Raw genomic sequence first — 27,276 nt, forward strand, 5'->3', positions numbered from 1 at the left:
AAATCTGGTCATGTGAGAAGCATTGGGAGTCTGTTCCAGAGAATCTAAGCAAAATGTTGAGAAGGGGAGATTGGGGGAAGTTGGTAGCATCTTCTCTAGCCACCCGGAAGCAATCCAGTCCTGGGGCCAGCCTAAGTGTTTATGTTTTGTACCTCTGGAGAGAATGGGGGGATTGGAAGGGTGATAAGCAGGGGGACTGATTTCCTGGGGCTCTGTAGCAAGCTCACCTGCCCTTTTATGGGGCTAGAGGCCTCCCCATGGGCAGGAAGGAGGATGCTGATAAGGGCATGCAGCAGCCCGCCCCATGCTCCGCACACATCTGCTTCCCCCTGTTGCCACATGCACAATGCAAACTTCCGGCCACAGCCCATACCCTCATCCTGCCACGCTCACTTGGTCCTGGCAACCTTGCATTTGACCCTTGGGCTTGCATTTATGCGGTCATATCATTGCAACTGTCCATGCCCGCCCCAACTCATCCTGTGGCTAAGATGGAGCAACTCACCATCTTACCAAAACATGGGCTTCTCAGCCCCAGATTTTTCGGGGGCCAGGCCAGCAAATGCTTCCGCTGCAAGAAACTCCTGTTCTTGCTAGTGTGTTCTAATCCCAAAGAAGGAACAAACTTAGACTCAAACCACTTGTATTTCTGTAGATTTATTAGCCAGTGATGGAAACACAGCTGGTCCCATACAGAACACATATGTAACTGACACACACCTGGAGAAAAACATCTACCCACCTCTCCCACGCCCCCTGCACTCAGAGCGGTTCATTCCCAGGGCTGTCTGGTTGCGAGCTATCTCAGTGATCTGGCCCCTGTAGCTGCCCCCCACCCCCACCCCACCCCGTGGCATAGCAGGATATCGGAACGCTGACCAACAGAAAGCCTAGGACTAATCCTGCCAGGGGTCTCCCCTTCTGCAGAGGGAGGCCCCAGGGCTAACGAAACACCCTGTGTGTTATGAAGGATGTTTCCACCCTTGCACCCAGTCTTCCCAATCTCCAGGGATTCCCCAGGTACTTTCATCTCCGAGAAATGCCAGAGGTTTGTGGACAAAGCCAGGTTTCTGGGTTGTATCATGGGGAATTTCTAAGACTAAGGGACAACTATCATTTCTCAAACATGCAGCTAGAAGCACCTACTATGTTGAAAGCTCATGATGGCTACTGGGCAGGGTACAGAATTCAAGATCTGATCAGGTGAGCTTGGCAGCTGGAATGATGGTCCCACCTCGAGCTAAGTGGACCCCCAACCCCAGCTCCTTCCCTATGGGTGGAATCTCTCTAATGGGGAAGGATTTGACTTTGGGGCTGTTCCCCTGCAGAGTGACAGGCAATTAGACCAAGGCAGACCTTCCTCCATTGCGACATACAGGCCAAAAGGGCAGATGAGATGCATGGATGTTTCTAGACCTCAAAGTGGCTTTGGCCCCAAATGGAGGATTTGAGGGGTGGGGGTGTTTGGAGGAGTCCCCATGGGTCATGTTGATCTGCATGAGAGCCCACAAGAAATGAGGGCCTCCTTCTTGGAAGGCCAAGAAGAACCAAGCCTGAGAACCAAATGGGTTGCAGGTGAGGCGCAAACACTTCTAGGAAAAAGGCTTCTGAGAAGGACAGGTCACCCTCGGAATTCCACCTGGAAACTTGGGTCTCTTGACACTTATTATTTAGGGGCCTGTCTCAGTCTCCATCACCCGGGCTAATGTCCCACCCCAGGGGGAGAGGATGGTGGGTGGGACAGGCTCAGGGCACCATGTTCCACCACTTGAAGGAGAAGGGCTGCCGGCGCACGTTGGTGCCGCAGTGCACCTCCCCATGCAGCATGTGGTATGGAGTGAAGTCGTCGATGAAGACGCAGTGGAGGCCCAACGGTTCCAGCAGGGACCGCACCTTCTCCTCCAGGCAGCAGCAGCCATTGATGATGGGCCCGAAGGGCTTGGGGATGCCCAGGTGCTTCCCCAGCACCAGCATGTTCACCTGCAACGAGGTGGGAATCCCAGGTCAGGGGAGGCACTTCATCACCGGATCCAACCCCAACACCTTCACGATACCCGGTAGGACCTGGGTTTATCTTTTAGGCAGCCTTGAAAATAGCGACCTGCAGGGCCGGCCGAGTGGCTCAGTTGGTTAAGAGCGCAAGCTCTGAGCAACAGCGTCCCTGGTTCGATTCCCACATGGGCCAGTGAGCTGCACCCAAGCTGAGCTGTCAACAGGTGGCAGGACAACTCAGCTGGTGACAGCATGTGCTCCTAACAACAAGGTTGACGGTTTGACTCCCACATGGAATGGTGGGTTATGCCCACCTGCAACTAAAATTGAACACAGCACCTTGAACTGAGTGGCCGTGAGCTGCTGACGGGCGGTCAGATGGCAACTGAACTTGGAGCTGAGCTAGCTGCGCCCTCCACAACCACAACTAAGATTGAAGGACAACAAATTGGATGTTCCCCTTCTCCAATTCCCCAACGCTGTTCCCCTTCCCCAATTCCTCAATAAAAATCTTTTTTAAAAAAAAAAAAAAAAAGAAAGAAAGAAAGAAAATAGTGCCATCGCCATTGTATGCAGTGGGAGAGGAACTTGGCCTGGTAAGAACTGTAGCCAGCTGTGCATTCCCATGGGACCTTGTGCAGAGCTCACAATGACAACTTATTTCTCTGGTGACTGCTCTTCTTATTGGTGGATTGTAGTGGCTGCCATGTTTGTGCTACAGAATCCCAGCCTCCTTGGCTATAGCTGATTGGACCAGGGTAGACATCTGACCCAAGCTGGACCAATCAGGTTCTCTCTCTTAGGTATTTGAGCTGCCATGGTGGGAGAGTCAAGTCCATCTCTGTCTGTGTCTGTAACTATAATATGTGGCCATATTTGTATTCATCCTCAGGGACAGAGAAGCAAAAGAAGCCGAGCTGGAGGACGGAGGAGGAGGGAAGAGGAAGGAAATGAATAATGTAGATAGATACAGACACAAGAAACGGTTCCGGGTCCTCCTGAAGCCCCCACTGCAGCCACCCCTGCCCTCAGTTTTCATGATGTCCTTATATTAAATCTCCATCTCTGGCTGAAACTGGCTTGGGTGGCCCCATTTCCTGCAAACACAAGAATCTGAACCCATGCACAAGCTTCTGGGCACACACACATCATGGAAAAGGCTGTCTTAAACATGCAGGAAGAAAGGGGTGTAATGAGAGGATTTGCAAGTGAGGAAATAGAGGGCAAAACGTTAGCCAAACAGGAAGGAACAAGGGGAGGGCGGGGCAGGGGATGAAGCAATGGTGGTATGGACAGGCTTCCCGCAAGGCTCTAATGATGGTGAGTTGAGTTCCTCTGGAGGATGGAGGTGGGGAGGGGATAGACGTCGGGAGGGGAGGTAGGGTGGGAGGTGGAGGCGATACGGGGAGAGGAGCTGGGTGACCTCCAGCAGTGCTACTGAAAGTGTGGTCCTCAGATAGCATCATCAGTGTCCCCTGGGTGCTGGTTAGAAAGGCCGCAGTGTCTCAGGCCCTACCTCAGACCTGCTGAATCAGAACCCCTGGGGTGGGTTCCCAGTGGCCCAGGTGTTCCAGATGCAAGTTCAAGTTTGAGAAGCACCGGAGGGAAAACCCTCAGGGCTCAATCAAAGGCCATTTCTTCAATGAAGGCTTCTTGGATCTCTAGACCTGCCTCTTAGGCTGGCAGTGCTTTACCCCACCTTGAAGCTGCCACATCACTTTATCATACAAAATGGATCATTGGGACAGGACCTGAGATGGGAAGCGTTTCCCCATCTCCTGATTAGATTGGAAGCTCCTTGACATTAGGGAGCAGCCTTTATCACCTCCATATCTCCTACAGGGTACCCTAACATATGGGGGGTGGATGAATAGCTATAAGCGGAGGGCAGAATGGGCATGCGAGCCCCCAGTTAATGCTGTGTGCTTTACACACACGACCTCATGTAATCATCTGTTCACTCCGTCCATATCAAGTGGGTCCCTGGGAGGCGGGAAGGGCTCTTACCCAATGGCCAGTGAGCAAGGGACTGGGCCAGTGTGCATCCATAGTGACCATAGCAGCCAGCCAACTAGAAGCCCTCCCGCTGGGCACTATGGGACCCCTGATTTTCTCTGCCACCCCCAGCAGCCACCACAATCCTAAATTTGGCAGTGACCAGACATCTTGCCCCTCTGGGGAGTGGAGGCTTGAAGTCCAATTTGATGAAACCTAAGTCACGATGGAGGCCTCACCAAGTCAGGGAAGAAGGCCACGGCCTTTTTCCTCTCGGTCTTGAAGAGCTGGGGGATGTCCACGATGTCCCGCTCCGTCAAGCCCAGCTCCCGCTTCAGCACCTCCCGGTTCCAGTCGATGCAGCTCTGGGGGTAGGGGGGGGCGGAGGCAGAGTTGGGGAGCCCCAGCCAACGTGTGTCAGAGCCCCCTAGGGTTCATGTCTGGTTAGGGACATGCGAGCTGCCCAAGTGCCCACAGATCAACTCTCTACAAAAAAAACTTATCTTGGCGCCCCTTCATCAGAATACACCTGTCCTGTGTCCCACTCCCCACAGTCCTGTCCCACGGGCTGGCCCAAAATGAGAGTGTTCCAGAGTGCTCCATCCTTGACCCTCCTTTCTCTGGATGCTTCACGCCTTACGGGATCTCTTCCAGGCTCACGTTTTAAACACCATCTTGACAGTGACACCTCCCCAGTTTCTAGCTCCGACCTGCCTTCTTCTTCATTCAGGACCCGCTCTCCCAGTCTCCCCCAGCTCCCTTCCTCTTTCCCGGTACAGGCATTTTCCCTGATAAAATCCTTGTATGATTCACCCCATCTTGGCATCTGCTGCTTGTAGGATCCTGTGCTGGATATTTGTTTGCCCTTCCGGACACACTGTGCGCCTTCTCTGCTCTGTGCCCCGGGAGGCTGATCCTTGATTAAACTTTTCTAGTTATCCAGCCTGAGGTCCCTATTGTCACCTTGCTGGGACCTATTGTCACCACCCACAACCCCCACCATGATATCATGATATAGTCTCAACACAGCCACAGAGAGAGCCTTTCAGAGCCTAAGTCAGATCAGGTCCCTCCTCAGCTTAAATCCCCCAGTGGCCTCTAATCCCACTCGGAGCCACAGCCAATGTCCTAGCAATGCTCTACAAGGCCTCATGGAACCCCGTCGGCCTCCTGGCTCAGCCTCATACACTCCAAGCCCCATTGTTCTACCTCAGGGCCATCGTCTGTGCTGTTCTCCCTGCCTGGAATGCTTGTCCTCACGTGCACATGGCTTACCCCCGCTTTTCTCTTGGGTCAAAGGAGCAGGTTAGAGACCCTCTGTCTGGGCCTGTTCCAGCCTAAACTTTCATGAACTGTAAGCCTCAGGCTCCCATCCCCATCCCTGTCCCCAGCCATGCCCACCTTGCACTCACAGCCCATGGCCCCTGTACCTGCACAAACTTATTGTAGCTGATGAGGTTTTCATTGGAGAGGATCTGGTTGATGGAGATGGTGTCAACCTGCACATTATCTGTGAAGGAGAGAGAGAGAGAGACATGAAAGGAGGGGCAGGAACACCAGCACGAGGGCCACCTGCTCTGGGAAACAGCCAGGCAGAGGCCAAGTTCACAGCTACTGGTGTTGCTGAGTCAGCAGTTCTTTGGCCTTTCTGGGCACTGGTAGGCACCACCCAGGAGAGCTCAGCTTGGCCACTGTGCAAGTCTGGGTGTGTGAGGAGTGGGATAGGCAGGAGGCCACAGCGCTGTGAACTTTAGACTTTTATTTGAATTCACTGGAAGTGATAATGCCTTTTATTGGAAATTTACAAACCCCTTCCTCCTAGGGCACTGGGTGATGCTTCCTCTTCTTTTGTCTAGTGGTGGGGGGGCTGGATCACCCACCTGCCCACGAGGGCCTGCTCTGGTGGGCACCACGGGACCCTCTCCCTTTCCTCTAGGAGGTGAAGCATGGAGCTCCTCAGAGGCCCAGTTTTCCTGCCTGCTTGATGGGATGCCCGTAGAGATGGGGCTGGACAGGGAAGGAGAGGCTAGAGCCAATGGCCCATAAGCCTCACAGCTGCCATTAATTCAGCTCTTACCATGTGCAGGCCCTGAGTGTTCTACATTCAGTACCCCGTTTAACCCTCACTGCAACCCCATAAGGTTGGGTGGCATTGTTATCCCCACTTTACAGATGAAGAAACTGAGGCTCAGACAGGGCCCCAGGGTTGTGCTGGGAGGGGGTGACTGTAGTGAATGGAGAGAAAGGGGGCGTGGGGAGTTACACTTGGGAGTTTCTAAGTTCTGCAGAAGCTTTCCTCTCGGAATAGGTTTGGCCAAGAAAATCTACCATCCTGACAGCCAAAGGGTCTCTACTCTGAGATCCCCAGGGTCCCTGTCAGAGAGGGAGGACCCCCTAGGAGTCACACAGTCTTGGTAGGAATAGGAATTTGACAGGCATCCCCGCAAGCTTACCCACCCACTCCAGCCCCAACCAGCAACCTCCCACGTAGGAAAAAAGTACCATTAAAGGTACTAAAATATAAAGGTTTTTCTTTCTTCCACGGTCTTTCTCTTGCCCTGTCATGGTGCTACTTGATGTCGAGCTCCTATGGGCATGGGGACACCGCGGGGCGAGTGTGGAGCCTAACAGCACCAGGAGCCCCAGCTGGGTCTTGGCCCATCCCAGCCAGCGAGCCGCGGGACGCACATGGAGCCGGACATCTCTCCTTCCCAGAGGCCCACCAACCCAGCAACGGCGAAGAGGTGATCTCCAAGGGTATTACAGTCTCTGCACCGGGATATGCTAGGTGCCCACTGGGATCAGGGACGGGCGAGAGGCTCAGTCCTACCAAATTGCCCATGGCGTGCCCCGTAGCGCTGCCCGTGTCCAAGACAGGGACGACTGATGCCAGGCCCCGCCCTGAGGTGTTGAGGGGCACGTGCGCCCAACCCTCCAACACCCAGGCTTGCGCTGGGGGCAGAGACCTGCAGCGGTCCCTGGGCAGGGGCAGGGAGGGGACGCTTGGGGCTGAGGCTCCAGGGAAAGGCGGGGTGGGCGGAGGGAGCTCTACCTTAGGAGGTGACAGGAGGGGGGACTGTTCATGGGACCTTTCATGAGCCCAGCCTCCAAACCCCCAATAGATGCTGCCTTGATCAATCAGATTTTACATACAATGCCCCAATTATTAAGAATTTCAAGACAGTGACTGTGGAGCATTAAACCCCAAACAAGGGGCCGTGTGGCTGCACGGGTCACATGCCCATGAAGCTGGCAGTGTATCCATTCTGTCCATGCCCACCCCAGGCCCATCACCCACCATGGTGTTCCCTGCCAGTTCTGCCCCAGCCACGGGCAATGGTGGCTGCTGCAACAAGGAGCGCAGTGGCAGGAGTGGGGGTTCCTGAATTTTGAGGGGACAGCCCTGCTTTAAAATTCGCCGTCCCGCTCTCAAGCCACAACGTGTCTTGCTTTAGGTGAGGGAGGTTGGGAAGCTGTGATGAGGGACACAGCACTGGTACCCACCAACCCCTTCAAACAGGAGGGCCCTGCCGTAGCCCCATTTCTGCTTTTCCTGGAAGAGCTTGAAGCAGGCGCCAGGGCTGGCCAGGAGCATCCGGAAGCCCTGTGTGGAGAGAGCAGACTCAGCTAAGCTCCCTGGCCTCAGCAAGGCTCCTTGGAACTCACCCTCTGACCCAGACACGGGACAGTCATGTCACCCAAGTCCTCACCTTTCCATCAGGGGCAGGAACGAAGCTTAGAAACTCATCCACGTGGCCCACGGCCAACCAGTCCACAAAGAGCTCCACAGGGGGCTGCACCCCCTGTGCGTGAAGGAAGTCCCGCACCACCTGGGTGACCCTGCGGCCACTCGACCTGGGGCCCAAGGGGTTAAAAAAAAAGTTGCTTAACTAAAACTAAAAACAAAAACCTATGCAGAAATGGAATGATAAGAGTTTAAGATTTCTGCAATATCTACAAAAAAACCCACCCCAAAACATATATTGCTTGCACAAGCAGGAAAGACTATATATATATATTATAAAATTCCACTCAAGGTGAGTTCTCAATGAGGCAGACGCAGGACAGGCCAATCACACCAGGTCAGTGACCCACCCCGGTCTCGCCATCCAGTCGAATCCTCAGAAACACCCTCAGACCCCATCCTCACATCCTCAAAGAGACTGAGTTCGCCCTCTACTCTGTCCCCCATAACCGGGTGGTTCCTCTTTGAATTTATTTTGCATTTCTCCAGCTGCAGCCTCACCTTCCTGTACATCACTGGGAAGAGAGGTGGGCAAGACCAACCCCCGAGGGGCCTCACTGCCTTCTGAAGAAGAGTCTATCAATAATTCATGGCATAGCCCGAACTTCCTCCTTCTGTGGGATCATGTGTTTGAGGGCGGTTAGTCCTTCTAAAGCTTCTTTTTTTTTTAAGTTAATTTTTAAAAAAATTTTATTGGGGAACAGCGTGTTTTTCCAGGACCCATCAGCTCCAAGTCAAGTAGTTGTTTCAACCTAGTTGTGGAGGGCACAGCTCAGTGGCCCACGTGGGGATCGAACCAGCACAGCAACTGCTCTAACCACCTGAGCTAACCGGCAGCCCCCAAAGCCTCTTGATCCATCAGTTATTTGATCCCAAGTCTGTTCTAACTGCTTTGCTGAATTTGGTTGGCTCTATGTCTTTGTCTATTCCACAGCAAATAACCATTACCATATAATTCCCTTTCTTTTTCCATCAGTACCCAGGAGTCACATGTTGAATAAGAGACATAATCTATCACTCTGTGTGTGTGTGTGTGTGTGTGTGTGTGTGTGTGTGTGTGTCAGTGCCATCTCACTTTTCATGTCCTATACCTCCCTTTTCCTGATCTCAGGAAAAGGCCTGATATTAGTCATTTACCTCATAGTATGAACAAGGTTTGACTTAAATGCAATTTCTCCCAGGACTGTTGAGGCTTAAAGCTTTTTCTCCTGTAATGGTGAATTGATAGCAACATCTATTTATTTTCTGAATCAGAAGACATTAAGTCGAGTCATCACTTTGTCTATTGTGTGACCTTTCCAGGTCACTCACCTTCTCTGGGCCCACTTGTAAAATACCAGGGCTGGACTAAATGATCTCTGAGGTCCCAGTTGGCTCTAGCCTTCTCAGATTCCCTGAAGTAACTGTGGACAGTGCCTGCTGAACAGCCTACTACCCCCACCCCCACCACATCCGCGATTACAATCTAATCGTGCCTTCTTTCTGGTTCCCTTTGAGGAGTGGAATGGCCCCTCACCGCCCCCAGCCACCATCACCACCCCCATCCCAGGAACACCGCTCCCTGCTCCCCTCTCACCCAGGCAGGTTGCCCCCAATGAGGATCCTTCCCAGGGGGTACTCTTTCCCGTTGGCCACCACTGGGGGGCTGACCTCGAGGTTCCCGAAGGAGTCCAAGCCACTCACAGAGCTGTCTTGTGGTTCCCGAGTCACATAGCCGAAATCTGGACCCTGGTAGGGGAAACTGAGTCAGGGTGGCGGGACAGAAGAGGGGACACTCACCAGGAAGAGCCTGAACCACCTTGCTGGGTTCCGAGCTCGCGAAAGATGGGGTGGGAGTGGCTTCCCATTCTTCGGATGGGAATACTGGGTCAAAGACATGTCATGCATGCACGGTGGCCACAGTTGGGAAACACACAGGCCATATTAGAACACGTTATTCCCCGTGGTCACAGGAAGACAGTAGAGAGGGCTCTGGTCACTCCTGCATTCGCCATTAGACATGGAGCCGGAGGCTATGGTCACCTCCTTTCTGCCAAGTCCAGCCCAAGAGCAGGTATCTGGCCTGTCCCTGGGGACCAAGAGGCTGGTGATGACCCTCCAGCCTCAGTCTCTCAACTCTGGAAAAGGGGAGAGTCATCTCTCAGAAGTTATGAGATAAGAGCCCCTACTACCGGTGGGATCCAGTGAGGGGTTGCAGAGGCCTTCCATTCTCTATGACATCGAGGGAGTCTCCCCTCTTTCCTCAAGGGGTCCATTGAGATACCCTCTTTATTTTATTACCAATCATAATACCAACTAACTCTCTTGGATGCTTCCTCGGTGTAGGCATAAAGAAGTCTCACAAATACCCAAGGCTAGGGCTGTAATATCATGCTACTGATGAGGAAACTGAGGCTCAGAGAGGGAAAGTGACTCATGCAAGGTCACACAGCATGTGAGTGACAGAGCTGGGTTGCTCTGACTCCAAAACCAGTGTTCTTGCTGTACCGCCCTGCCTCCTCCATCTAGGGCTGCCAGATTTAGTACATAAAAACACAGGATCCCCAGTTAAATTTGAATTTCAGCAAAACCACACATATTTTTTAGTGTAAGCATGTCCCATGCAATGTTTGGGACAAACTTATGCCAAAAAGACACTTGTTGCTTATCTGAAATTTAAATTGAAGTGGGTATCTCCCATATTGTATCTGGCCCTGAAGAACAGGTTTCCCAGTGCTGTCCTCTGTACCCCTCACCCCACTGTGGCCCTCGGCGTAATGTCCCTCGGCCCTCAGGGCTGGGCCATGGCCTGGACCACTCACCAGTATCCTTTTGTAAGGGAAGTCCTGCAGTTCCCCGTTCCTCGGGGAGTCAAAGACCACCGGGAAGGTCTTGTGTGGCGCCTGAACATAGCCCAGCTCCATCTCGTCCTGCGAATGAGAGAGACTCCCGCTGTGGACAGTCACTAGAATCCCCCACTTGTCTGGCACTGAGCACTTTGGGGAACATGTCATAAGAGTTCTCTGCCTCAGGAAGCTTGGGGGTGAAGAGGGCAGAGGTGGTGATGGCCGCTGGCTGGAGGAGGAGATGGAGGCTCAGAGAGGGGGGTGCACTTGCCTAGCGTCACACAGCAAGACAAGCCAGGAAAAACTAAGCACATGGATGTGACTTTGGACGTGTCCGCATACTAGGTCAGGGCAGGGTAGACACAGAGAGACTCGGGGTGCCTTGAGTTGGGCAGGCAGGCTGCTGAGCATCAGCCAGTCCCTCTGGCCTCCACATGTGGTCATGAGGGGTTGATGGCTAGACAGGGCTGAAGGGACCTTAGGAGGTACAGATCTGCCTCCTTCTCAGACCCATAAACATGCCCAGGTTAATCCTGACCCTTCTGGTTCCGGGGGCAAAGATGGCCCAGCGCTGACAAACTACATGTCCAGAGAGAAGCTGGACCTGGCCCTGCCCTAAGCTCTTTATAAATATTAAGTCCATTAATGCTCATGTCACACCCATGCACAAGCACTATTATTACCCCATGTTATAGATGAGGAAAGTTAGGGGCAGAGAGGTCTAGTTTTTTGTTTTGTTTTGTTTTGTTTTTGTCCAGAGATACACATCTAATCAGCAATCTAGCTCATCGCACTCCGCAATCCTGCCCTGAACTGCCTAATTGAACAAACCTCCAGCCATGAAAGCTCCTTAGCTTGGCATTCAAGGACTCCCACCTCAATTCTTGCCCTTCACAGAACCTTGGCCCTGGCCAAAGAGAGCATGTGACAGTCTTTCTCATGCCTCCCACCCCTGGGCCTTTGCACATGCTGTTCCTCTCTGCCAGACCCACCATCTACTGGGTCCCAGCGGGGCCCTTACCAGCTCTTTGGCCCTGGGGATTTGCCCCCGAGAGCTCCTCAGGTGAGTAACGACAGAGAGCTGTCAAGAAGATGGAATGACGCTACGGTAATGACACATGGCCTGCAGTAAGCACTTGCTAAATGGCAGGAATACCCGCCATTTGCCAAATCTGGTCCAGCTTAGATGTCCTTCCTGGAGGTCTTCATTGATCCCCAGACAGAGGCTATGCCACCTTCCTCCAAACCCATCTGGCACTTTGGTGGCACCCCTGCTCCATCTTCAATTGTAGGAGTGGGGATTTTTGTCACAATAATTCACCATATCAGGGCTCAGCCTCAGCACCACTGCATTGAGATCAGATAATTCTTTGTTGTGGGGACGGCCCTGTGTCCTGCAGGGAGCTGAGCAGCACCCCTGCCTCTACCCGCTAGAAGCCAGCAGCACCACCACTCAGTGTAACAACCAAAAATGTCTCCAGAGACTGCCCAATGTCCCTTGGGGGGACAAAATTCCCTTCCACTGAGAACTGCTGGCCCAGGCTGCTGAGGGCACAGGGTGTGTGCCCATCCAGCGCCTAGCCCAGATCCTGAGGGTGAATGGGTGTCAAATCCAGTGTCAGTGTGTGTCTGCATCTTCAGAAAGTTCTACAGAGAGTGGGTGAGCTCTAGGTCTAGAATTAGAAGAAGAGCAGTGCCCTGGGGAGGACGATCTCAGGGCCCAGGTCCTCTTGCATGTCCCCAGCAGCCCCCCGCCCAGTTGGGATAGGCCAGCCTCTCCTTCCAGCACAGCATCCTGGCCGGGTGCTGCCTGGTGGCCATGGTACCTGGATCCAACGGTCATTGCGGTTCTCAGCCTGTGGGCAGACGGTCAGCTTGCAGCCGGCCTTCCTGGCCAGCTCTGCCACTGCGTCCACAAAACACGTGTTGTTCCTCACACTGCGGACAATCCCGGGGAGAGTGGCTCAGGATGGGGCCAGGCCTGAGGCCAGAGGGGCCACCAGGGTCAGAGGGACCCCCAGTGCTCCCAGACTCACCGGCACACGTACACCTCCAGGGGCAGCAGGGTGCTGGGCGTCATAATCCAGGGTGCGACGCGAAATACCACGGTGTCAGTGAAGATCGGGGACTCGGAGAAATCCTGCAGGGGAGGGGCAGAGTGGACACAGCACTGGCCTCGGAGCCCAGAGGCCTGGGCGAGTCAAGGACCCGGCAGCCCTGAGCAAACCACTTCATCTCTTAGTTTCTAGAGAAGATCCAGTAGGGTGGTCGAGAAACCAGGGGTCTTTCACGCCAGCAGTGCCCGTCTCTCTCAGGAATGGAGCCTTTTGGTCACCCTCTCTGCCCGGCCACCCCCTACCTCATTGGAGTCATCCAACAGGGTGACGTGGAAAAAGACAAGCCCCGTGAAGCTGACATCAGGGAAGGAGAGGCCCTCCACGAAGAAGCGTTCTTCCTCCCCGTGGAAGCGAGGCACCTTGTAGGACAGCTTGTCCTGGCCCAGCACGTGCCTGTAGGCCTCGCACGAGTCCTCGGGACCTGGGATGGATAGAAGTAGTGGCTGTGACTCCCTGGTGGGCCTGGGGAGTGTGAGCGATGCAGGAGAGCTGTGCAACCTCACCAAAAAAGCAGGCCAGAAAAATCCTGCCTCTCACCTTCCACTGGCAAAGGCGAGAAAGATGCTTAATACCCAGCGTGGGCAAGGGTGGGGGTGGGCAGTGAGGAGGACAAGTTGGCAGCATCTAACAAGGCAATGTCTACCCTTAACCAGCAATTCCACTTCTAGGTATCTTTCCTACAAAATACATATACAAGGGGGGTTCCCTGGTTGTTTATGCGTTCATTGAACAAATATTTACTGAGCACCTAGTATGTGACTATGAGGCACGGCTCTGGACTCAGGATACAGCCATGAGCAAGGTCCCTGCCCTCAAGGAACCTATATTGCTAAATCAAAACACTGCAACAACCCCTATCTTCAGGGGACCGGATAAGTTACAACATCTGCATGCTTTGGAATACTATGCAGCTGTGAAAAAGAATGAACCAGACAAATAAATAGACAGAAAGATGTGTCGAATCTATAATTCAAAGAAGGAAACAGGATGGAAAGCATAATATATGCCCACACCACACACGCACACATGCACGTGCGCACACACACACATACACACATGTGCACTCAAATGCACACGCACATGTGCGCGCACGTGCATACACACATGTGCACATATATGCGCACATGCACATTTAGTGCATATAGAAAAAAGTTGGGAAGAATACATACCAAATCGTTAACAGTGAACACGTTTTAAGAGACAGGTTTAGATGTAGGGAGGGAGGACTCTCATTTTTTACTTTACATACTTCTGTATTTGCTCTCTTCAAAAATGAGCATCTTATTACCTGTATACATCTGTATTTTTGAAAGGTTTTCTATATTCTTGCTTGTATTTGTGATACTGGCATTGTGGCAATGTGAAGCAATCAGTAGTCATTTCATTTTATTGTTTTGTTTTTCGGGAGATGCACATTGAATATTTGCAGGGACAATACCCACGACGCCTGGGGCTGGCTTACAAATACTTCAGCAAGCAGAAAGCGACAGGTGAAGCAAGAGAGGTGAAGAGTGATAATTATTGAATCTGGGTGGTTGGCCTCTGGGGGCTTGTTACACTGTTCTTTCTACTTTCGTGCATGTTTGTAATTTTTTATAATAAACATTTCTAAACGTGCTTAAAATATATTTTAAAAATTCATTCATCCAATAAAACAACCTTGGGCCAGCCGATCAGTTCCTTACCTCACATCTGACTGTTATTACTCTGGCCCCCAAAGCAGTCCAGGTGGCCTGAGCAGGGCCTGCCCACTGGCCCAAGGCAGGAAACGAGGCCCCCTGGCAGCTGCGAGGGGGGCATGAACTCACCGCAGGCATGGAAGACCCGTGCCCTCTTGGCATCACAGCTGGAGGTGTGGAGGACAAGTCTGTGGTCATCGAAGAGGGCAGCGGGGCCCTGGGTCCGCAGGACCATAACAGACATGTCTTCCAGGTCTGTAGAGCCAGACAGAGAATTTCCAGAAAGGAACTGGCACACAGTAGGTGCTCAAATAAGGTTAGCATTCTCTGCTCCACAGGGAGAGAAAGGTGAGTAGCTCATTTCCAGAGTTCCACCCCGGTGTGTGAGTGCCTGCTGGCACTGGGGATGTTGGGAGGGGCAGCTGCCAGCCCAAGGCAGGGTTTGAGGACACAAGGGTTTGAGGGAGCTGGAACCGTGATGCTGAGCTCTGCCTTCAGAGCCACCCCTGTGTCTCCGAGTCCCTGCAGGGTAACTGAGCAATGACGCTGGACAACCAGGGACACGGGCTACCCCGGCCCCCTCACCTTGCAGGCAGCGCACATGCTGGTCACAGTTGTCCCGGTCATCGCAGTTCAGATCGTCCCTGTCACAGTTTACCAGCAGGACGGCTCCATACCCACTGGGCCCCCAGACCCACTGGCTCTGCCAACGACAAAGCAGAGCTGATGATGGGGGCTTGGACCAGACCTGTGCCTCCCTTCCCAACAACCGCCTGACCAGCGTCCTAAGCCCACCTCTTCCCCTTCACCCTACCTTGTGAGGTCAGGTCCACTCTCACTGCAGCACCTCCTGCTCAAGAAATGGCAATGGCTCCCCACTGCCCCCATCATCCAGTCCACACTAACATCTGTCAATCATGGCTGTCTGTGATGGATCTCCAGCCAATGTCCTGTGTCTCAGCGGGCAATCTCCTGATTCTAAGTCCACCCATCCCTCCCTCCTGACCTTGGCCCCTGCTGGTCCCTCCACCTGGAATGCTCTCCCTCTGGCATCCTGTTAGAGCCCAGCTTAAGCGGACTTGTTTTGGGAAGTCTTCCTTGCTCGCCCAGCCCATCTTGACCTTCTCCTCTGAACTCCCGCTGCAGTAAGTACCACCACAATTCAGCCCAAAGTTCTTCAACAGTTTCATACTTGGTAGATTTCCTTTTCACCTAGATCAGGGGCTTAGCACACTATAGCCCACAGGCCAAATCCAGCCCACTGCCTGTTTCTGTTAATAAAGTTTTATTGGAACACAGTCATATCCATTTGCTTACATATTGACTATAGCTCTTTCACACTACAACGGCAGAACTCAGTAGTTACAACAGACAGTGTGACTCGCAAAGATTGAAATATTTACTATTTGGCTTTTAGAGAAAAAGTTGGCTGGCCCCTGACCTAGATTAAAAGTCTGGAAGGACTTTTCCCACAAAGCAAGGACTACCCCTTAGCTGGGTACATGTGTGCTGGAAAATTCTTCTTCTTCTTCTTCTTTTTTTTTATTTTTTTTTAAGCTGAGCCATTCTGCCACCTGTTGGCAGCTCAGCGGCAGCTCAGCTCGGGCCAGGAATTGAACCAGCGACCCTGTTGCTCAGAGCGCGCACTCTTGAGCAAGCTCTTAACCAACTGAGCCACTCGGCCGGCCCTAGGATAATTCTTGGTGATGATTTTCTGCCAGTGAAAGAAGATCTCTAGCCATGCCTGGTTGGCTCCCCTGAGCTTGGCATCAGCTGGGAGGCAAGGGATACCTGTAACAGCCTCGCCCCTCCTAACCCTGCCGAGAGCAGTTCCAAACTCCACACCCCATCTGACCCCAGGCTGAGACGCCCTACCTTGTCCACAAAGCTCCTGTTCTGCCTGCCCTCACAGTTCAGGTCGCAATCCAGAGTGATGTCTGCAAGGGGGGGCAGAGAGTAAGTCACCACAGGGCTCCTGGGGGCCCAGCACAGGCCTGAGGCCTCCATCTTTAAGCCTCCATCTCCAGGCCTGCCTGGGGCTAGGCAAACGGAAGTCATTTCCAAGAGGATACTGCTCAGAGGTAGGGGCATCTCGAGCCTTCCTTCCTGGGCTGGGGAAAGAGGCAAAGGCCGGGTCAAACGCTGCCTCCTCCAGGAAGCCTTCCCTGACCCCTCCCTCTTCTGCATCCCTACAGCCGTTGATGTCTAGGGCACACCCTGCACCGAGCCCAGCTGGCCCTACAGCCGTTGATGTCTAGGGCACACCCTGCACCGAGCCCAGCTGGCCCTACAGCCGTTGATGTCTAGGGCACACCCTGCACCGAGCCCAGCTGGCCCTACAGCCGTTGATGTCTAGGGCACACCCTGCACCGAGCCCAGCTGGCCCTATGTATTCTTGGTCTGTGTGAAGCTGCCATATCTCCTTGGGATGGGGCAGTGAGCCTGGATTTTGGTGTCAGGCACACGCAGATGTGAATCTGGGCTCTGCTACCTACTAGCGGTGTGACCTCTCTGAGCCTCAGCTTCATCTCACACTCCCCAATCCCAGCCCCCATTCCACCTTCTTCCTGTGTCTCCCTAAAACCTGGGGGAGATTTTACAACAGCAATGAAGCATTCAAAAGGGGCGGGATTTGAAATAATTTTTAAACATATGAAAAGATACCCAACCATCTCACAACAAATGGACGTCTCTCACAAATATAATGCGGGCAAAAGAAGCCTAACCCAAAAGCATATATACAATATGATCCTATCCACAGGAAATTCAAAGATTGGCAAAAACAGGCTATATAACTTGGGTATGCATATTTGGGTGATAAAACCACAAAGAAAAGCAAGGAAATACTTATCACAAGATAGTGGTTACCTCAGGAAGGGGGGAATTATGATCAGAAAGGGGTATTAGTTGGGGGTATTTTTGGGGTGCTGGTCATGTTCCATTCCTGACCTGGGTGATGGTTGGTTAAGTGTTTGCTTTGTAACCATTCATTAATGTGTGTGTATACACACACACACACACACACGCGCGCGCACGCGCGCGCGGTCTGACAATTAAGTTTGCAAACTTGCCACCGTGCACTTACATGGGGCTCGGTAAGGTTTCATAACCTCGGTGTATCAGTGTCTTACCGCAGTGTCCCTGTCGATATATGGTGGTGTCTTGCTGAGTGGTGTGTTTTTGTGTGCCATCGCAAGAATGTCTGAGCTTGAATTAGAGCAACAAACAAACATTAAATTACTTGTTAAACTTGGCAAGAGTGGAAGTGAAATCAGGCACGTGTTAGTCCAACTTTATGGGGATAATGCCATGAAGAAAACAGCAGTGTGCAAATGGATTAAACGTTTTTCTGAGGGGAGAGAACACGTCGCTGATGAAGAGAGGTCAGGGCGGCCAGTGACGAGCAGAACTGACGAAAACATTGCAAAAATTCGTCCAATTGTGCATCAAAATTGTCGGCTGACTGATAAGCATAGCAGACCAAGTAAACATCAATAGAGAAACAGGAAAATCTTAACTGACAATCTTGGCATGAGAAAGGTGTGTGCAAAAATGGTCCCAAAGGAGCTCTTGCATCACAACAATGCACCAGCTCACACGGCACTGTCTGTGAGGGAGTTTTTAGCTAGTAAACAAATAACTATATTGAAACACCCTCCCTAGTCACCTGATCTGGCCCCCAATGACTTCTTTCTTTACCCAAAAATAAAGGAAATATTGAGAGGAAGACATTTTGATGACATTCAGGACATCAAGGGTAATACGACAATAATTCCAATGGCCATTTCAGAAAAAGAGTTCCAAAAGGTGGACTAGGTGCTGGAGTCAGTGCACAGCTTCCCAAGGGGAGTACTTCAAAGGTGACGGTAGTGATATTCAGCAATGAGGTATGTAGCACTTTTTCTAGGATGAGTTCACGAACTTAACTGTCAGAACTCATATGTATAAAATAAAGCTTTATGTACTTTTCTGTATGTGTTTTTTTTCCAGTGAACAAGGGTGTGTGTGTGTGTGTGTGTGTGTGTGTGTGTGTGTGTGTGTGTGTGTGTGTTTTCGGGGAGGGGGAGGCGAAAAAATACCCAACCTCAGTCCTAACTAAAGGAAGATGAATTAAAGCAACAATGAAATAACCAATCTCTCTGGTAAGAACAGAGAAGTCTGACAGTACACAGTGTTGGCAGGTATATAAATTGGTACCGTGTTTTTTGGAGAGCAATTTGGCAACAGCTATCAAAATTTACAATGTACATTTCCCATAATTCAGAAGCCTACTTCTAAAGATGCCTCCTGCAGATGGAGTATTTTCAACTTTCTTACTAATTGCTCTCCAAATGCTTGTACCAAAGCAAACTCCCACCCATGGGACAAAAGGCTCCCCAAGCCCACATTCTTGGCAACACTCAGTTAAGCATCTTTTCATCTGGGTTCTGATCATTGGGTCTTTCTCTTCTGTGAATTGCTTGTTCATATTTTTTGGCTGTTTCTATTCATTTGTCTTTTTTTTTTCTTATTGATCAGAGTTTTCCATAATCTCTATGAGTCAGGCACAGTCCTGGCACATTTCTTTTTCTAGTCTTTTTTTCTCATCCTCTGTTGTATAGACATTTTAAATTTTAATACAGCCTAACTTATCAATCTTCCCCCTTATGATCTGTGCTATTGTTTTGCCTCGTTAAAGAAAACCTTGACCTTGAGCTTACAGATATTCTCTTCTAAAAGCTTTAAAATTTTGATTTTTCACCTTAAGATTTTTAACCCATCTGAAATTTATTTTATTTTGAAATTTATTTTTGAGTATGATATGAGAACGGTTCCAAGTTCATTGATTCTCATGTGATGGTCACATGAGGGTGGGTCTACCAGTTCTCAATTGGTTCTATTAGTCTGTATTTAATCTTGCACCAACTTCACACTGGCTCGAGTACGACAGCTTGGAAAAAAGTCTTTGGTACCACGAATCCCTCCACCTTGTTCTTGTTCAAAATTGTCTTGGCTATTCTTATCCTTTGCCCTTCCATGCGAGTTTTAGGATCAGCTCTATGAAGTTCTATTTTAAAAAGCCATGTTGGATTTTGATGGGAATGCCATTGAGTTTAGACTGTTTGATACTGTCCCAGAGCTATTGGATCTCTATTCTGTTATTTTGTTTGTTTCGTTCTTTCTTTCTCTTCATATTTCGGTTTGGGTAACTGTTGCCCTATCTTCAAGTTCACCGATTCTTTCTTTAGCTGTGTTAAGTCTACCCATGGACCCATCAAAAGCATTTTTCATCTGTCATCATGATTTTTACTTCCAGCATTCCCATTTTAATCCTTCTTGTAGTTTTCATCTCTCTGCTGAAATGCCCAACTGTTCATCCATGTTATCCACCTTTTCCTCTAGAGCCTTTAACATATTAATCACTGTTACTTTACATTTCTTGTCTGATTGTTCCAACATCTGTGACATCTTGCATGGGGCTTATATAACAATGTGTGGAGAACTGGCAGAAACATTTAAGTTGGAAAAAGCAAGGTCCAGTTCCATGTCTATACATGCTTCCATTTGCTTACAAAAGGGGGGAATAAACAAGTATGCATGTGTCTACTTGTATAAGCACATCATATCTGTAGAAGGATGCTGGGCCTGGGGAACTGGAAGTCTTGGCCTACAGGGAGGTAGGTTTACTTTTCAATGTACAGTCAGCCCTTGAACAACTCGGGGGTTAGGGGTACCAACCTCCCACGTATTACTGCAGTTGGCCCTCTGCATACTCAGATTCTCAACTGTGGAGTTGACCCTTTAACAAAACAGGTTTGAATTGCATGGGTCAATGGAAAGAAAATTCACGTATAAGTACAGTTCAAACCCATGTTGTGCAAGGGTCAACTGTATACTCTTCAGTACTGTTTGACTTTTTGAAATGTGCATTTCTTACTTTAATTGAGAAAATAAAACTAGTTGATTTTTGTAAAAAAGACCCTTGCTCGGTGTCATTCCCAACCACTCTCCATCCTGCGCTTGGCTGAGGCCCCTTGGCCACATCTTCAGCATGGCCTCCAACTTACCGACACAGGTGAGGTAGAGCATCGCGTGGGCCAGGGGCAGGGGCTTATGGCTGGAGTAATAGCAAATCTGAACCTGTAGAGAGATGGGCCCAGGATCATGTTGGATGAAGCCAAAAGCCCCCACCCCAAAAGGCAGATCTTGGGCTATCTGGCATGGAAGGGAAGAGATCTCAGAAACCTCTGTGCACTAAAGTTGAGTTTACCCACACAACTCTTTCTTTAGCTTTCTCTGTGCCATTTAGTTTTCCATGCCTCGGTTGGCCCATCTGTAAAATGGGAACTATCTGTGAGGGGTTCTGCGGAGACCTGAGTCCCAGTGCTGCCGATGACCCCTGTGTGGTTTTGGCGAGCACTTGCTCCCTCCCCTTTGGATCTCAACCCCACCACTGGTAAAATGAGGAGTTCGGATTGGGCAGGGTTTAGGGACACGCTCCAAGCCAACATGCTACGTGTGGGACTCAGACAGGCCTGGACTTGAGCCCAGCACCTCTGGGTTCTGTGACCTTGGCCAAAGCCCTTCCCCTTTCTCAGCCACCTCAGTTTCCTCATCTGCAAAACAGGGCTACACAGGCTCCTATCTTAGAAGACTGCAGTGCAGCTTAGAAACAAACATATAAAAGACTGATCTCAGAGGAAGGGCCCAAGAAACATCAGCTATTGTTATGGGTGGGCCGGTGGCATTGTGCAAGGGCTCAGATTCTGGATCCAACACGTGTAAATAGCCTGGGAACAGTGACTAGCCTCTCTGGGCCTCAATTTGCTCAGCTGTAAAGTGGGGATAATATTATAGTTCCTAGCCCATAGGGTTGATGACAGGCTGTAAGGATTAAAGAAGGAATGCATGTGACATGCTCAGCACGGTGGTCCACGGTGCCTGGACCACAGCAAGCATGCAATAACTGTCAAAAGTGGGGCTGAAGATGGTGGGGACGATAAAGCAATAACTGTCAAAAGTGGGGTTGAAGATGGTGGGGACGATAAAGCAGTTGGTGACTGCCTTCAATCCACAGCCTTCCACTTGGACATTCCCTCCTGATGTGGGTCCCTCAACTGTCTGGCTCTGATGTTCTCATCTCAGCAGAGGGTTTAGGATCTTACAGAGGCCACTCGCCCCTTGGTCCTGGGAGCCCCTATAATCCCGTAATTACTGACCCCCAAGTGTCAAGCCCCAGCAATGATGCTCGCTTCAGACATACAATTAATTACCTGGATCCTGGCCAAAGGTGGGGGAGGGGAAAGGAGATACACTCTGACCCTCCTCAATCCTTGTGGTCCTTGAGGCCAAGGAAGTCAGGATGGGGAGATGTCCACATAGCCCCCCCGGCTCAGAAGGGCACCCAGGAGGGGCCCCCTCACAGGCTGCTGATCCTCTTACCCTGCCCTGGGGACTCTGTCCTGACCCTCGCCAATGCTGCTACTCACTGGATCATGTGATTTCTGGTAAGCCATGCCCCTTCTTGGTCTCAGTTTCCTTGTCTGTAAAATGGGTTCGTTGAGTCCTGCCCCACCTGTCTCACAGAGCCCAGTGGAGAGACTCAATTCAGATACACGCATGCGTATAGAGGGGTGATGGAAGGACCCTGTCCCCAGGTGTCAGGCAGGCCTGCCCTGAATTCTAGAGTTTCTTCTGACTAGACACATGGCCCCAGGACAGTCACTCTGAACCTTGGTAGCTCCGCCTATGAAATGGGGTCAGACCCTGCCTCTCAGGGCTGCTGTGAGGGCTTCCCAGCACCTGGCAAATGCTCGGTACTCTTAAAGGGCCAGTTTCCCAAAATACGGCTCCTGATGCCAAGTGCTGCCTGCCATCGGCCTTTTTAAGGCAGCATCGCCTGTGCCAAGCTCAAGGGTCACCCCATTATCCCCACTTTTTGAAGCCCTGGAGCCAGGACATTGCCTCGAGCTGGGGCTCATTGAACTCATTCCTGCTGGGTGAATGAGCAGAGAGAGGAGAGGGAGGGAAGTAAGTCCTTGTACCTCTGAAAAGGGAATGGGGACGGGAGGAGAGTGGGCTAGGGGGAGGTGAGGTGACTTGGGGAAAGGTCACCTTAGAGAAAGGGGTCGCCCCAGGAAGCGGCATTCCTCCTCTGTCCCTGGTCCCTGCTTTCCCTCCATTCAGAGTGGCAGAGATCACCTAATCAACCCTCAGCCTACCGCTGGGGAAACTGGGGCGACTCCTTTCCCAGGGGGTCTTAGAAAGCAAGAGAAAGAACAAATGCTGGCTCACGTTTCAACCCACACCAACCCTAGGAAGAAGGTGTTATGATTATCCCCGTTTTACAGAAGGGGAAACAGAGGCCCGGGGCGTGATGCGTGTCCTACTTGCCAGAGGTGACACGCTTCGTGTTTTTAAGTTGCAGAGCTGGCTGGCTCCGGAGCCAGGGTAGCACTCGGGGGAAAGAGAGGGCGCTGGGCTTTTGTGGAGCCAGGTCAATGCCCCCCCATCCCACCCCCAGACCAGGGGACCCACTCACATGACTATCATTGAGGTCACTGCTGGGAGAGTTCACGACCACGATGATCTCCAACCCTGCATCGCAGTGCCAGCGCCCGGTGTCCGCACGCCCCCGGCCCCTCTCCGAGCCGGGAGAGATGAAGATGTCCACACCAGGCGTCCCGTGGACCTCGAACATCTCTGTGCCCTCCGGTACCGACCTGGGAAGAGCAGAGAGCCGCGGGCAGTGCTAGACGGAGACGCCCTTGTTCAGATGTTCGCGCTTTGGCTCAAATGCTTGCTTCCTCCGGGAAGCCTTCCCGGGCCGCCCCAGCCTCGCAGATCCTCCCAGTAAGCTCCTGGGAGTCGAGCCTGGACCCCACACAAACGCACACACAGTCTCACGTTCCAAGGCTCTGTGGGCGTTCACATGTCCCTTGTGAGTTTCCCAGGCATTAACTGTAGGGTTAAGAATCTGGTTAAGGTTCTTAACTGTAGGGTTAAGAATGTGATGTCATCTGGCCCTGGGACTGCATTTCTTCCACTCCAGCTAGTCTGGAAATCCTGTTTGAGATTAGTCTGTTCACCCTCTGATTGTCTGTGGGGTGCCCACTGTGCACGTGGGCACTGCCAGGCTGAGGCATATACCCACTGCTCTCCCCAGAGCCTTCAATCCCACCAGGAGCTGAGGACACAGCACTGCCCAGGGCAGCCAGATGGGGCTCAGAGCCACGGGGTCAGAGGTCAGTGGGGCCCCACGTAGGGAGAGGTCACCATGAGCCAGAGGGTCCAGGAGGCTTCCTGGAGGAAGCAGCTCACACATGCACCTTGGGGGATAACCGAAGCCAGCATTTGTTGAGCCCTTGCTATGTGCCAGCTCTGTTTGAGTTTCTTTATGTGTATTATGTCATGTAATCCTCTCAATAACCCTAGGAGGTAAGTACTATTATTGCCCCCATTTTACAGATGGGAAAACTGAGGTTAAGTAACTTGTCCAAGGTCATGTGAGTGGCAGGACTTGGATCCAAACCCAGGCCTTCTGGATCCTGAGACCACATTCTCACCCACCAGCTCCCCCAGAGAAAAACAATAATCATACCCTCGAGGCCCCAGTGCCCTGCACACTTACCACGGCAGGCCTGGCTAAGCCTTTCCGAACATCAGCTCATCCAAAGCTCACCGCAGCCCCAGCAGGAGGGGGTTATTATTCCCATTTCCACGTGGTGAGGCTCAGGATGGGCAAGACGCTTCCCCAGGGTTGCACAGCTGCTCATTCCACCCCAGGCCCTCTCCATTCCCCGCCCCCACCCGGAGGAGAGCGGACCGCCTTCAAAACACCCCCTTCACTCCTCCACCAGCTTGATGCTCATACTTCTCAAAGCAGCTGTTTTTATATATAAAAAGAAAAATAAACCAAATCCAAGCTCTGTGCCACCAGGCGGGTCCCCCTCCTATGCACTGCCCAGTGTCCTCACATACCTGTTTCTGCTGCCAGATTTAGCAAATAAAAATACAGAACACCCAGCTGGACTTGAATTTCAGATAAACGACAAATTACTATTTTAGTGTAAATAGGCCCCATGCAATATTTGGGACATATACTAAAAAATTATTAATTGCTTATCTGGATTTCAGATTTAACGAGGCATCCTAGATTTTATCTGGCAACCCTCCTCCCACAGCCTGTAATTTCCAGGGCTGGTGGTGCCCTCCGTCCTGTCCCGCCCTGGGTGTGTGGGCCAGCCCCTCGGGGGATGCGGAGAACCTGGAGAGAGAGGCATGGGGACACAGAGACAGAGAGATAGAGAGACATGGAGATCCCCAGAGAAACGGAGAGCCAGAAAGACAGAAACAGATCCAGGCATGAAGGGCCCCCCTCATACCCAGGGGTACTCTCCCCTCTGCTCCTCCCTCAGCCCACTTCCCGAGGCACCTGGCCTCCAGTGCCCCAGGAAGCCTGTAAAATTTCTGTGGCGCTCCCCTCAATCCCACGCTGCCCTTGGGCTCCAGACATACACAGCTAAAGCTGAGCACCCTCGACTGCCCTTCTGGTATGAAAGCCCCACCCAGTGCCCAGGCCCCAGACACTGGGGTTGGGGTATTCAGTCCCGCTCCCTGGGCCAGGCCTGGGTGAGGTGTTGGGGGAAGCACCGCTGCCCAGGAGGGGCCCGCAGAAGTCAGGAGTGTCAGGACCAGAGTCAGGAGTCAGGTTCTAGACCAGGCTGGGTCGCACATCAGCCAGGTGACCTTGAAGAACCCACCCAGCCTCCCTGGGCTCAGTAACCTCGCCTGTAAAGTGGGATAATGGCCCCCACCTGGCCAACCTTACTGGCCATAGTGAGGCTCAAATGTGCTAATTGATAGGAAAGCCTTGGAAAACGGCCCGCCCAGGATGGGGGAAGGGGTTATTAGAGTAAATTAAGGCACAGGAAGCTGGAGGCAGTTGGAGAGGGTGGACTAGGTCCCCTGATGAAGGCTTCCTGGAAGAAGGCAGGTGAACCAAGGACAAGGAGGGGGCCCATCTGAGGGGAAGGCACCTTCACTGTGGGGCCGTGGGAGGTCAGGTTTAAACTCAGGCTGTAGCATGCTCGCTTTCATTTCACCCCTATGTAATGGGGGGGGGGCCAGCGATGGTTCTTGGTCAGGAAGGGCAGCATGACGGAGCTGTGGCAAGGTGGTTACGCCTGAGCACTCTGGGGTTGGGGAGTCTCGGTTCAAATCTCAGTCCCACCTCTTACTAGGTGTGTGACCTCGAAAGAGTGATGTGGCCTCCCTCTGCCTCAGTATCAGTGTCTATAAAGTGGGGATAATGAGAAGATTAAAGGAGTGGGTGCGTGTAAACACTCAGGATGAGGGAAAGTCAGAGACACCCGACCCCATGCCCTCATGTCACTGCTGGGAAAACTGAGGCCCAGAAGAGAAGGGACTAGACGATAGGGCTCCAGACTCCCAGTCCAGTGCTCACACCCTCTCATGGAAGCCGCGTGTTCAGAGGATCAAAGGTGTGGCTGCTGACAGGAGGTCTGCATCAAGGGTTTCCCATTTCCTGGACGACAGCAGAAGTGGCCAGAGGCTCATCTGGACGAAGTTCTTCCTCCAGCCAGGCCACCCTGAGCTGCCAGCATGCTGCTCTGAACAGTGTCCCCCACCCCACCCCTGGGAGGTACATGTGACTTGGGGCCCCGGGTTCTCCCCAGCTGAGGCTGTCCTCACACGGGACAGTCCAAGGTCCTCCCTGGCATCGAGCCCTCCTGGCCATCTTAGGAGGTGGTAAACAGGGGGTGAAACGTGGCAGAGTGACCAATGATTCTGGTCTGCGAGGGATAGAGCCGTTTCCCGGGGTGCAGGACTTTCAGTGCTGAAACCTGGAAGGTCTCAGGCAAACCAAGACAGCTGGTCATCCTCACAGTGGCCAACCTCAGAGCCACCTGGTGAAAACACAGATTCCAAACCAGAAGTGCTGCGGGCAGAGCCCTGGAACCTACATTGAAAACCATCCTGATGCCCAGTGAAGTCAGAACCACAGCTAAGGGTGGACTGTCTCAGAAACACTGGAGCCTGGTGTCCCCAGGGCGTGCGGGGATGACTCTGTGAGCCCACCCTTTCCTGGGAACCAAGATAAGTAAGGTCTTCCCTTGTGTCTTGTGTCTCCCCTTCAGTGGCGAGGAGGATGACGGTGACAATGGTGATGAAGGTAGCTCCCATATCCTTATTATCCCCACTTTACAGATGAGGACACTGAGGTTCAGAGATGACAGGTGGCTTGCCCAAAGTCACACAGCTGGTAAGTGACACAGCCAGGACTTATGGCCAGTTCTGTCCCCACTCCCTTGCCAACCCAAATCCATCCTCTCCCTCATGGCCTCAGGGCCTCTGCCTCTGGGAAAACAAAAGCAGGCCCCTGTGGCTGAAAACACAAAAGTTGACAAGATGACCACCAAGGTCCCCACCAAGCAGCCCTGGGAGCAAAGGAGACCAAGGCCCAGAGAGCTCAGGCTCCATGGGGCAGTACCAGCTGCTCCTCCAGTACCTTGCTCAGTAAGGCTCCCGGATTCTGCCAGCCTCACCAACAGAACCAGGGGCAGGAAGTCACTGCCCTCTCCTTAATCCTACGTTCTTCCCGCCCCAGGAAAATGAGGCCATGCCAACCCCTTATCTTAAAGCCCCAACAGTTAAGATCAAGAGTTGGACAGGCATCAGCGGCCCAGGGCCCCTCTCTGCACGGGCGGGTCAGAGCTCTCACATCAAAATCTGCTGGAAACAGAAGGGGAACTGTTTTGTCACATCAGGGGAGGGGGCTCAAAAGCCTCTGTGAGCAGAGCTTGAAACCCACTGTTCTGTGCCAACCTCTTCAGGGTACATGTGGGGAAACTGAGGCCCACATGGAGCAGAAAGTTGCTCCAGATGACAGAACAAATGGTGACAGAGCTCAGACCAAACCT

The 27,276-nt window shown here is 52.0% G+C and overlaps 1 protein-coding gene across 1 annotated transcript in view; it reads right to left on the minus strand.

Annotated features, from left to right (window-relative positions):
- Positions 1–866: 866 nt before the first annotated feature.
- Positions 867–27,276, minus strand: part of PADI3 (peptidyl arginine deiminase 3) — a 29,737-nt gene continuing 3,327 nt past the window's right edge. Inside the window, exons 2-17 of the mRNA XM_019654925.1 lie at positions 22,875–23,055; positions 20,401–20,473; positions 16,229–16,290; positions 14,939–15,056; positions 14,483–14,608; positions 12,917–13,095; positions 12,594–12,697; positions 12,384–12,495; positions 10,534–10,641; positions 9,309–9,460; positions 7,698–7,842; positions 7,492–7,591; positions 6,445–6,447; positions 5,418–5,497; positions 4,227–4,352; positions 867–1,980 (exon numbers count right to left, since the gene is read on the minus strand). Of these exons, the coding sequence (XP_019510470.1) occupies positions 1,747–1,980; positions 4,227–4,352; positions 5,418–5,497; positions 6,445–6,447; positions 7,492–7,591; positions 7,698–7,842; positions 9,309–9,460; positions 10,534–10,641; positions 12,384–12,495; positions 12,594–12,697; positions 12,917–13,095; positions 14,483–14,608; positions 14,939–15,056; positions 16,229–16,290; positions 20,401–20,473; positions 22,875–23,055 (1,903 nt within the window). The 3' untranslated portion in view covers positions 867–1,746. The remainder of the gene's footprint in view (positions 1,981–4,226; positions 4,353–5,417; positions 5,498–6,444; positions 6,448–7,491; positions 7,592–7,697; positions 7,843–9,308; positions 9,461–10,533; positions 10,642–12,383; positions 12,496–12,593; positions 12,698–12,916; positions 13,096–14,482; positions 14,609–14,938; positions 15,057–16,228; positions 16,291–20,400; positions 20,474–22,874; positions 23,056–27,276) is intronic.

Source organism: Hipposideros armiger, unplaced genomic scaffold (assembly GCF_001890085.2).
Source record: "Hipposideros armiger isolate ML-2016 unplaced genomic scaffold, ASM189008v1 scaffold_232, whole genome shotgun sequence".
NCBI lineage: Eukaryota > Metazoa > Chordata > Mammalia > Chiroptera > Hipposideridae > Hipposideros > Hipposideros armiger.